Here is a 12,097-nt window from a genome sequence, read left to right as displayed (position 1 = left end):
GAGGACAGGCCATCACCCCGTGTTCTGAGGTGTGGGTTGGTGGAGCTCCCCTGGATGCCGAGTTTACTGACATTGGTGCAGGTATCAGTAGCCAGTGCTGGCAGAGCCCAGGCGTGGCCAAGTGGGTGCCTGGATGGAGTTCTAAGCGGCAAACACTGAAGGGATCGGCCTTTGAAATGGTGGCCAACAGCAGCTAATAATAAACTAATATCTTGGGCCAGAGGAAAAGGAAGGTGACATTGGTTGGCTGGTCACCCTCCTTCTCAAGGATGCGCTATAAGAGCTGTGCCTGTCCCCAGGAGCGTCCGCATGAGTCGGCAGATCCCCGGAAGGCACCATGGCCGCCCTGGGCATCGTGGTCGCCCTGCTGGTGTGGATGGCCACCCTGCTGCTCATCTCCATCTGGAAACACATCTACAGCAGCTGGCAACTGCCCCCTGGCCCTTTCCCACTGCCCATCGTTGGGAACATTTTCCAGTTGGAATTTAAGGATATTCCCAAGTCCTTCACCAGGGTAAGAGAAATATTGTTGGTTTGAGGGAGGAGCATTCAGGAATTAGATGTAATATGTGTGCATTCAATTCACTCTCAGACAAATTGTAATTCGATACCAGCTTGTTATGAATTCGCTGAATTACCAGTAGCACCCAAGAGTGATATTCAAAATATTTAGCTAGTGTTACAGCTCGGGTATGGAGCTCAGTGGGCCTTGGCCATGGCTGGCCCCGAAGGCCCTTGCTCGAGCGAAGCGTTAACTGCCGTGCTGTCGTTGGGTGGCTTGGCCAGGGCAGTGTGGCCGGGGCTGCTGCTCTTTGCCACTGGGATGCAAGGAGGGACACGCGTTGAGACCAGACGCACACTAGCTGCGCGTCAACCTGCAGCACTCCGTAGCCGCCAAAGAACAGGGGGAAAAGTGAAGTGTTTGACCCCCCCCCCCCACCCACTACGATTGCTGTGAACAGTGAACGAGCTAACAAATCTAAAAACAAAATGCGTTAATGAGTCTATTAAATGAGCTAGTAAAAGAACGCCACAGGGCACGGAGCCGCTCCGAAGGCGTTGACGAGCTTCCGGCAGAGGAAGACGTGCTCGGGCCTCCGAACAGTATGGCTCCGGGGCCTCCAGCAGCGTCCTGGGGTCCGGGACCTTGACTGGGGACAGCAGACAGGGGTGGGGGTGGGGGTGGGGGGTGGGGCGGATATGGGCAAAGGGGCCTCAGGGGGAACAAGAGGAATCGGCCTTCCCAGTTACTTGTTCCCCGGAGGGAGGGCAGCTAGGCACACCCAGGTGCGCCGTGCGCTGGAGGTGTTCCCGGCAGAAGAAGCCTCTAGGGAGGTCTTCCCCAGATCACTCTGGGTTCTCCTGGTCAACAACAGCGACCTTGGGGGGCACGTTAAAGCGAGGCATGTTCCCCAAGTACGCGGTGGCTTCACTCCCCGGCCTGGTGGCCTCCGCAGCTGGCAGAGCGTTTCGGCCCGGTGTTCACCCTGTACCTGGGCTCACGGCGCTTCGTGGTCCTGCACGGCTACAAGGCCGTGAAGGAGGTCCTGCTCGACTACAGGAATGAGTTTTCTGGCAGAGGAGAAATCCCCGCGTTCCGGGTGCACCAGGACAAAGGTGCGTCCTACTTGGGGGGGGGGCGGTGCTTGTGGGGTGGGGAAGATGCTGGGGGGAGGTACCGAGATAACAGTAACAACATGCTAAAGACAGAAAGGTGAAGCGATCCGCAGACAGCTCGGGCGAAGGTGGCGCATTCGCTCACTCAGTCATTGCTCTGCACCTTCTGATGGACCCAGAGTGGACAAGACCTGGAGCACCCACCCTCCGGCCAGCAGGACAGACGTGTTCACAGAGAAATAGGACCCAGGGAGCTGCTTCTGACGGCTGGGCCGGGCCTCCCCCCGCAGACCTTCCCGCCTCCCTGGGCCCTCATTCTCCCCTGGGAGCTCTTTCCAGTCACAGTTTCAACTACTCGTGGGTGTTGGGGCTCCATCCACCGAGGGCCCCTCACCTACGATGGGCACCCCGCTTCTCCATCGAGGGGGCCTCCCGATGTCCTACCTGGGGCTGTTCTTAGACCAGGAAGGGGGTGTTGAGACTTCCCAGTGACCCCGTCTCCCCAGGCTCACCTCTTTCCTCTGCCCCTCCCCCCTCCAGTGTCTCCAGAGCCCCTGAGTTCCCCTCCGGCAGGCGGAGGAGGCCTTGGCGGGGCAGGGGTGGGGTGGGGTCTAACTGGTCTTTATCTGAGTGTTTTCCAGACTCCTGGCTTCAGACTCCATCTTCCGCGTCTCCCAGGAGGTCCTGGAGCCTGGGCGGGGGCGCCCCTCCCCCACCTCTGAGCTCTGAAAGCTCCCTGCCCCACCTGCTGTCCTCCAGCCTCACCTGCTTGGCCTTTGTCATTTGCTCCCTGGTGTTTGAGATCCAAAGCAGATGAGAAGGAAACAGTGTCCCACCAACCCAGCAAAACTTGGAAGCCTCTAGCGCTTCCTGAGTCAACTTTGGTGATGAGCCTCTAGAAAACTTTTATTCATTTTATGTAGAATTTTCAAACTGATGTGCTTACAGTTGTATACGGGCTCCTTGCCTTATTTTTCCAGTCTGCATTTCCGAGGTTATATCCTGCCACAACCAATGGCGGTTGATTGTCCCTCTTAGGTATTGTGGGTGGCTTTGTTATTGGGGGCGGCTCAAAGCAAAATTAACCACCCTAATCTTTGTCATTAACACAAGAGGAGACTTACTGGAGGAGAGCCCCAGGAGAGCAGGAGTTCTGGGGCCAAAGAGCTCCATCCTGGCTCTGGGGACCCTTTATCTGCCAGCCCTGGTCCAAGTCATGGGCCCCTGAGAGCAGTCAGGCAGGGGCCAGCATCCACCTCCTGCAGGTGGGACACAAGGGGCTTGCCTGCCTCCTGCCTGAGGGCTCCAAAGTGCTGTTTTTGTATGTCCCACACGGCCCAGGGCTGACCCTGAGCCTCAGCCAGGCCCTGGACCAGGGCTGCATTTGGTCCCCAGGAATAATGACGTGAGCATTGGTGACTACCAGTAGTGTGGAGCAGCGGCTGCGTATTAAAGTGCCGAGGGGGCCGCACCCATCCTTTCAGTCAATCTTCACAAAGCTCTGGGAGAGGAGATTTGTTGCCCCATTTCAGCCTGTTTGGATCCCGAATGATGGTGCGCCTCTGGGTTCTGTCTCTTCCTCTCTCCATCTCTGTGTCTCTCTGACTCTGTCTCTTTCGCTCTCCATCTCTGTCTCTGTCTTTCTGTCTCTGTATCTCTGTCTCCCTCTGTCTCTTCTCACATTTTTCTGTATCTTCCACCTTTTCTTTCTACACAGTTCTTGCCAGAACATTTTAAAATTAACTGCTTCTCTGCCCCTCCCTCCTTAACCACCCCTTCTCCTTATCACATGCCGTTCAGGGTGGTCCCCCAGCGCCTCTCCTCCTGCCTTCCTTCTGGCTTCTCTGGTCCTCAGGACTAGGGGCACAGCCTCTGCTCCGTCCTCTGGCCTCCTCAGCACACGCTCCCTGGTCCCTGCCACCGCTTGCTTGTCTGCCCTGTGTCCTGGGTCAGCAACTTGGAAGGCTGGAGCTGCCCGAGGCCTGGCCGGGCTGACGGCATAGACACCCGCGAGTTCGGAGCGTCCCTCCCCTGGGTTCCCTCTTGGGCTGCTGTGTCACGTACCCAGCACCCACTTGGCCCGTTATGCAGTGTCCCACAGGAATCGGCACCAGGATACCTGGACACAGGACCCTGAACTCAGTGTCACCTGTGCTTTTAACCTGGTGAACGGCACCTGTAAATGGGTCTTCTTGGTGCCCACACACCCATCAGTAGTCATGCTGTCCATCCCCGGGCTTGACTCCATGGCAGCCTCCTTGGGTCACATCCCTATCCTCCCACCCCTGCCTGTGCTTCCCCTGCAGACCGTCCAGGTGTCCCTTTGGGGTAGAATGAAGCCCTCCTCCGCTATACCTCTCAGGTCCGGCCAGACTTCCTTCTGGAATGTCCGGGGCCATGGCTTTCCTCAGGCCTCCACGTGCAGGAGGGAACCAGATCAAGATCTTCCCGGATCCGGAGGTCTCCGTGGTCCGGGGGCCCTGTGACCTCAGATTTTAGTAAGGACTTGCTGTGAAGCCACAGAGTGTGAGCTGAGGTGTCTATAGTGTGAGGGTAAAAAAATCATTGGAAACAGGATGGCTTCAAGGAAATTAGTCAGTAAACAGGAAAGAGGCAGAGGTTTTTCTCAGTGGTCAGATGTGGTTTCCCTCCTCTGGGGAGGACACAAGGCAGAGTGGGGAAAGCAAGCAGGCTGGTGGTTGCAGAGCTTACAGGGGCAACGGAGAAAGCCAGCCGGCCCCAACGGCTTCTCTCCAAACCCAAGCATCTGTCACTGCGCGGGTCAGTGCGGCCCCTGGTCCCTCCCGCGCAGAGCGCAGCGCAGGGCGCCCATCACTCCTGCCCCTTTCTCCTGAGAGGACAGTTTGCAGTGACAGTCTGCTGCTCCCTCTTCCTTAGGGATTATTTTCAATAATGGACCGACCTGGCAGGACACCCGGCGGTTCTCCCTGACCACCCTCCGTGACTTCGGGATGGGGAAACAGGGCAATGAGCAGCGGATCCAGAGGGAGGCCCAGCTCCTGCTGGGGGCGCTCCGGAAGACCCATGGTGCGTACAGCCTGGCCTGGGCCCCACGACCCCTGACGACCGAGGCAGCTCCCCACGTTGGCCCCCAGACGCCACTTCACAAGCTGGTTTCCCCTCTAACCCAGGGAGCGGGCGTGGTCATCAAGGGTGCCGCTGGTGTGTCCTGAATAACTGACAAGTGAAGAAAACCCGAGTGGTTCCCAGTCACCACCTCCCGAGAATTCTCACAGTCCTAGGGTGTCTCTTCACAAGCACTGGAAACGGCCCTCCTGCCACACCCACGAGCGAAGCGCCCTGATGGCTCCCCTGTTTTCCAGGCCAGCCCTTCGACCCCACCTTTGTCATCGGCTTCACGCCCTACAACGTCATCTCCGACATCCTCTTCCACAGACGCGCTGACTACAACGACAGGACGGCCCTGAGGATGCTGAGTCTGTTCAATGAGAACTTCTACCTGCTCAGCACACCCTGGATCCAGGTGAAGCACTTCCCTCCCTCTCGCCTGGTCTGCACCCGGCTTCAGTCGAGGGTTTACAGCAGGGAAAGGATAAGAAGGGGTACTTGTGTGTGCGGACAGACAGGCACACAAGACTAGAGAGCCTGAGCGCTCCTTCGGGACACTTCCACGGGGCCCGCCTTTCCCCCTTGCTAACCGCAGGACACTTACCATTTCACTCTTTAAAATCAGTCCTCACCAGGCACACGGTACCTCTGCCTATGTGCTCGCATTCCCACCACGGAACTCACACGACCTCGTAGAGTGGTGCCCAGAAAGATACTTTCAGCCAAAATATTCTAAACAATACAATAGTGACAGCCATCAGTTCAGGTTTGGAGAAGGTTGTCAGCCTAGTACGCCAAATGCTATTGCATCTGGAAAAAATATATATAGTAAGAAAATTCTCTCCCTCCCTCCCTCTCTCTCTAGCTTTATAATAATTTCTCAGGCTGTATACGTTACCTGCCTGGAAGCCATAGAAAACTAATGAAAAATGTGTCTGAAATAAAAGAGTACGCTCTAGAAGGAGTGAAGGACCACCAGAGGTCGCTGGAGGCCAGCTGCCCCCGAGACTTCACTGACACCATGCTGTTGCAAATGGAGAAGGTACCCTCACAGCTCTCAGCGTCCAGACCAGGCGGAGCCGGGCACTCGGCCGTTGTGAGAGGGTCTGCGGGGGCAGGGCGCATCTTTCAGATTTGTATTATGACCTGCACTGCAGTGTCCACGCCGCCCACATCGTGTACATTCTGATGCTCTTAGTTTTATACAAGTGCACTGGCTTGAGCGTGACCACCACACCTCGACACACGGCCAGCCTTCCTGGCCGCCCTAGGCTCCACTGTACTGTCCACTGTGCCGGCCAACAGGATGGCCTTTCTTGGGGAAGCCATCAGGGGGCTGTGGGACCGGGTGAGTGGGCCCCTCACGTAGGCTCCCTCCAGCCCAGCCTCTTAACCACTTCTGATCAACTGACTAATGACCACATGTCACCTGGGGAGAGGCCCTCGGTGCTCCTCGTCAGCACGTAACCCCCACGTCGTGCACGGACTAAGGGGGCCCGGGCCCTCCCGGCACCACCTCTCTGGCACCCCCCGGGTCGCCCGCCCAGATCAGTCAAGCTTCTCTTCCTTCCTCGGCATCACACGTGGCTCCAGAGGCACACGTGAGCTCCACACCTGCCTCCCGGAAGGCTGCCCTTGGAGTCCGAGAGTCTCTCCTCCCACCCCTCCCACCTCCCACCCTATGCCCAGCTCCCCTGTTGACTTCCCTGCCTCCTGGGACCTAAGGCAGCGGCCGTGGGGTGGAATGAGGCCGAGGGCAGCCCTGCAGAAGCCCCACAGCTCAGCCCTGAGCTGCTGGAGGTCGTGGCGCAGGGCCAGGGAGAGCCCCACCCCCAGGAGGGCCCTCGGTGCTGTAGAAGGAGCACGGACCCCACAGCCAGGTGAGGGCACAGTCCCACCCGTGGTCGGTTTTCTGGGAGCCTCTGTTCCCTAGCCTTGCAATGGAGACGATGGTGTCTGTGCAGGATGGGCCCCCTGTGGAGCTGGCAGGGCTGCCAGGTGCTCTTCTGCTGAGGGACACAGGGTCTCTTTCTCATCCACCTGAACACCTCCCTGTATTGAGGCCCTATCTCTCACATCGCAGGAAAAACACAGTACAGACCCTGTGTACACTTTGGACAACATTGCTGTGACCGTGGCTGACCTGCTCTTTGCGGGGACAGAGACCACCAGCACCACCCTGAGATACGGGCTCCTGATTCTCATGAAATACCCGGAGGTCGAAGGTAGGACAAGTAACAGGCAAGGCCACCGGACCATGTGGCCGTCACACCTGCACGGTCAGCCTGGAGCATTTAGGCTTCAGCTTCCCGTCGGCCACACGGGGACTGCTTGTTAACCCTTGCAGCAGTGACACTGGGGTTGCTGGACGAATGCGTTAGGGGCAGTGTTCCCGTACATGACAGGCCCTGGCACTCAGCTCTCCCACACCCACTGGCAAACCCCAGATTGCAGGAAGAAAGCCCAGTGGAGAAACGCCAGGCCAGCTGCATCCACTCCAGGCCATGATCTATTTATGACAGAGAAAAAATGGGCACACCGCCCCTGGGTCAGCCCCAGCCTTCCAGGCAGAGCTGAGAGGCAGGAGGGGGCAGGGGCAAGGCCTCCTGGCGTGTCTCACCCGATTGGAAGAGTGGGGATCAGAGGAGGAACCCCAGGAAAAGCACTGCAAGTCTGCCTGCTGCCCTGGACCCGGCCTTCCCTCCCAGGGCTCCTCCCCAGCACTGGGCCGGGTGGGACCCAGGGTGGATCAGGCATGGCTTTGGGGGCCGCATGCACAGAGCACGAGGCGCTAGAACCACCCGCATGGGCCAGTGGAGGCGATGTGAGCAACGCCACTTATCAACAGGCCAATCAGCGCCAACCTCCAAGGAAAGAGGAGGTAAAGGAGCCATCGCCTGGGGCCAGGGTGCCCTCCCCGGCAGTGCTCAGGCCTGGGCACAGAGCTGGGGAGGGGGGGTCCCCACTGCAAGGAGCCCCTCACCACCCGAGCCATGCTGGCTGCGGTTGTGTGCCAGGTATGGGAATCAGCCCTTTAACACACTGTATTCTTGAGGGCTGATGGAAAGGGCGTGAGGTTATTTTCCCTAGGAATGTGTATATGTGACCTGTCCAGGGTCAGACCTGGTCCGACTCCAAAGCCTTTGCTTTTCTACCTGACAGAAAGGTGATGCGAAAGAGCCGGAAGTCTAGGGCGCGAAGGCTCCACGGGTCTGTGGCAGCTCTGAGGGGGCTTCTGACCGCTCTGTACTATAGGGGAGCCACGGAATCCAAGACTGTTTTAATTATGGATTATGAGGAATTTCCAATACAGAGAAAAAGACAGAAAGGAAATATGACTGACGCCCACACATCCACTGCCAAACTTAACATGTGTTGACAGTTTTCAGTACTGGCTCAGAGCTCTTGGAAAGAAAGCAGGGTGCAGAGCCAGCCCAGGCCCCTCCTCGCCTCCCTGCCTTCCACCCACCCCTAACTCCACATATCCCTGGACTGCCACGTGAGATCCCTGTGCACCACTTCTTATATTTACCATCTAGTAAACATCAGCATACTGTCCCTCTTGTTACACGTGTTTAAAATTGTTACTCGGTTGCCACACTGCGGAAGCGCTGCAGTTCACTCAGCAGATTACAAGGCCCACAGGCAACCTCAAACCCACAGAGGCCAAGCGGAGGCTGGCCTGCCGGAGCCTGCGCAGAAACACACGGAGCATGTCAGTTTCCATCCTCCATTCGCCTCCACACTCCTTACAAGCCTGCAACAAACCAGCCTGGGGTAACCATAAACACAGTTTCCCTCCAACTAGAGATCCCCAAGACCCTTTCTTATTCTCTGCTCCTGGCATGACGACCAGAACGGGGCTAGCCATGACCAGCTAAGGTAGTGGAGGCCATGAATAAGTAACTACATAAATGCTGTAGACGGTTCCTAGCCTCACTGAGCCTGGTTCTTGCTGACGCACGCGGATGAACTACCCAAGAATCCAAAGCTCCATGAGCATCTACTGGGTATATGGACGGGAGCATGATCGCTGAGCCAGCCTGGAGTCGTGCATTTATTCCATGCGTGTCTTCGCAGAGAAACTTCATGAGGAAATTGACAGGGTGATTGGGCCAAGCCGAATCCCTGCCATCAAGGACAGGCTGGATATGCCCTACCTGGATGCCGTGGTGCATGAGATTCAGCGATTCATCGACCTCATTCCCTCCAACCTGTTCCACGAAGCAACCCGGGACACAGTGTTCAGAGGATACGTCATCCCCAAGGTCAGATGTGAGCCTGCAGCGCACCCCCGAGCACCACCCTGCCGATCAGCCGCCGGCCAGGGAACAGGACGGGGACCAAGGACACCTGCTCTAGGCAGAGGCGGCTGAACACTGGGGGCCGGGCCAGCACCCCTACCCTGCAAAGTGCTGCTGCCCCAGCAGGCCTGTGGGGACCTGGTGGCCACAGGAATGGAGGCAGTCTGGGAAGGGGCTCCTCAGACGGTGCCTGGGGTTGAGGTGTGTTCCAGCAGCAGAAAGAGGCAACAACAGTAGCACCCAGCCCTGGATGAGTAGGTCAGAGGAGCTACTTCCCTGAAAAGATGAGAGCTCTCATTGCCATTTGGTCGTGACCCCCACCTGCTCTCTGTCTGCCCTCAGGCGAACTCCTTCCCCGGTTGGGAACATACCATCTTGTCTAACGTAACATTCAACCGCTGGCTCCCAGGTGAGCCTGTGTTGTGTCAACTTGACTGACCAAGGCAGCCTCTTCCTTCCAGGGCACAGTCATAATTCCGACGCTGGACTCCCTCTTGTATGACAGCCAAGAATTCCCCGAACCAGAGAAGTTTAAGCCAGAGCACTTTCTGAATGAAAATGGAAAGTTCAAGTACAGTGACCATTTCAAGCCATTTTCCGCAGGTAAGAAGAGGTCACGTGTAGCCCCCTCCCGGGGGTTGTCCCTAAGTCCTGCTCTCCGTTCCATGTGTGACCAGCATCGTGCCCCTGATTTCCGTCCCCAACATGACCCAAATGTGTTCTTCCCTGTTCAGAGAGGTTAAATGACATCTTTTCACCAGAAGTCCTGGGAATGAGTTGAGATGAGTTCTTCTTTCCTTAGATACTTCACTTCATTCAGTGCTAAAACTCTTCATTTACTAGAACTTAGTGAAAATCTTTCAAAACTATATTACTGACTCTCCATAATTTTAAACAAGGGTTACTAAGCAAATTTTAACGTTTGGTTACCTGGACTCGTCGTAGGACCATCTAACCTTTCCAGCCCTTGGCTGCCTTTCCAGGGCCTGCCCTTGGTGTGGGTATGATGGAAGATCTGAAACCAACTCGATAACTTTAACACCAACACGAGAGCTTTGGCTTCCACCTGGGGCCGCTCTTCTTTCCTGTAGGACATCAGGCTGAGCACTGGGCAGGGCCCATTCTCCCAACCTAACACAGGTTCATGAAGCTGAGTCCTGGTGGTTGAGGCTGTGTGAAGGCTGGTCCCTGAGCACACCCGTCGCTGATACTCTTACACTGAAATCCACTCTGGGCTCCCTTTCAACAGACAGACGGGGGTCAACTCTGCTTAGGGTGGCCGTTGACGCACAGCCTCCTCCCACCCAGCTCTGCTCTTGCTGTGTCGCCCAGGGCGGTGTCTTAGTGTTGCTGTCACCTCCAGGAAAGCGGGTGTGTGTTGGAGAAGGCCTGGCTCGCATGGAACTGTTCCTGTTCTTGGCCTCCATCCTGCAGCACTTTAACTTGAAGTCGCCAGTGGACCCCATGGATATCGACCTCAGCCCCATCGCAGTTGGGTTTGCCAAGGTCCCCCCCCATTACAGACTCTGTGTCATTCCCCGCTCACAAGTGTGAGGCACACGTTCTCTGAAGCCCGCGGGTCCCTTGACGCTGGCCTGGAGGCCTCCCGCTTCCCTGTGCCCCTCAGCAAGGCTAGCCAGGGCTCCACAGGGAACCACCTGGGCCAGAGAGGCTGCTTTCCAGGCCAAGCACATTCTTCAGAGAGAATTTGAAGCAAAGTCCATAAAAGATTGTGTCAAACTAATTAAAGTAATTAGAGCAAACTATGACTTAGTTTGTGTTGGAGTTCCTAGAAACCATGATAAGTAAGAACATATCAGTGTGGGTGAAACTGAACTCTTCGGCAAAAGTGGAGCGCCCCAGTCACCAGAGTCAGCATCTCCTGTAAAGGGTTCACAAAAAGGAGCACAGACACTATTTTGCTGTTTGGAAAAAATAAAAATAATATACCTTCGGAGGATTTGTTAGCCATATCCTAAATGCATCCCCTGACATCTTTCCCTAGGCTGTGAAGTATTCCTTTGGGCTCACTAATAGCATTATCCTGTGCTATATTTTAAGATTAAAATATGTCTGAAAAGTCAGCATAGAGATCTCTTATTATCTCTTAAGTCTTTGTGCCTGGAAGCGGAACTCATAAGGATATGGGGACCCTTGTGCAGAATGAGGCAGAAACGAGGAAATCATTAATCAGCTCCGTGAACTAAACCTCAATGTTGTGAAACAGAAGAAGAATTTGGGACAAGAACCCTGTTCCCACCCAGAGGGCACACACCAGGAAACGCACTGTATGTCCAGACTTCCTGTCAAATGGGCATGTCAGCAGCCCCCCTCCACAGCATAGAGTGTGAGGGCTGAGCGGGTAAGATGCAGAGCTTTGGAACACTGTGCAGCACATAAGCCCCATGTTCCTTAGTAAAGTGAGTAAGTTTTCACAGCCAGCAGTGCAGCATCTTCCAGCTCTCACTGACCCTCCTGCTTCTCACTTATAAGGTCCTGTGATAACATCGCGCTCACCCAGGTAACCCTGGAATCCCTCCCCTTCTCAGGATCCTTACCCTATCACATATGCAAAGTCCCACCTACCACGTTAGGTAACATATCCACAGATTAGAAAGAAGGAAGGGGTGTCGGGTCCCAAGCAAATCCAAAACCTAGCGAGCAAATGACAAGACCTTAAAGCCTGGGAATGATCCTCTTTGCATCATTGAAAGTCAGGCCACACTTGCAGTTCATTTTAAAAGCCAAGCATCCCCTGACATCAGACAAAAATGACGAAAACTAGAACAGGGCCCGCAAACCCCACTCTCTGTCCTACTTGACACGGCCTTTAAGATCTTCAGCGACAGGGAGGAAATTTCCAGGAATAGGTGAGAACTAAGAGAGGAGGAAAAATTAAAGCGACACACGCTCTAATACATGGCCGTTGCCACTGCTCAGTCCCCACAACAGGGACCGACAGGAATCCCCTCTCCTTCTCAAAGACCACCGCTGACCTGCTACCAGTGCAGTCGGCAGGGGCACACTGTCAGGAAATGCTGCACCCTGCCACCCCATACCCCATGCCCTTACTGTCACCGAAAGGG

General features: G+C 55.8%; 1 protein-coding gene across 4 annotated transcripts; it reads left to right on the top strand.

Annotated features, from left to right (window-relative positions):
• The first annotated feature begins 290 nt into the window (after nt 1-290).
• Nucleotides 291-10,777, top strand: CYP2E1 (cytochrome P450 family 2 subfamily E member 1). 4 transcript variants are annotated; one of them, XM_060033794.1, is made up of 9 exons: nt 291-514; nt 1,458-1,617; nt 4,516-4,665; nt 4,962-5,122; nt 5,573-5,749; nt 6,791-6,932; nt 8,788-8,975; nt 9,473-9,614; nt 10,344-10,777. In XM_060033794.1, the coding sequence occupies exons 1-9, from the start codon at nt 338-340 to the stop codon at nt 10,451-10,453; spliced, it is 1,407 nt and encodes a 468-aa protein (XP_059889777.1). In that variant the 5' UTR covers nt 291-337; the 3' UTR covers nt 10,454-10,777. The 4 variants fall into 4 exon arrangements, with proteins under 4 accessions (XP_059889777.1, XP_059889776.1, XP_059889775.1 ...); XM_060033793.1 differs by having other exon boundaries at nt 10,320-10,777; XM_060033792.1 differs by having other exon boundaries at nt 292-514; nt 10,375-10,777.
• Nucleotides 10,778-12,097: the final 1,320 nt, after the last annotated feature.

Source organism: Delphinus delphis, chromosome 16, assembly GCF_949987515.2.
Source record: "Delphinus delphis chromosome 16, mDelDel1.2, whole genome shotgun sequence".
Taxonomy (NCBI): domain Eukaryota; kingdom Metazoa; phylum Chordata; class Mammalia; order Artiodactyla; family Delphinidae; genus Delphinus; species Delphinus delphis.
This window is presented reverse-complemented; position numbering and strand designations above follow the sequence as displayed.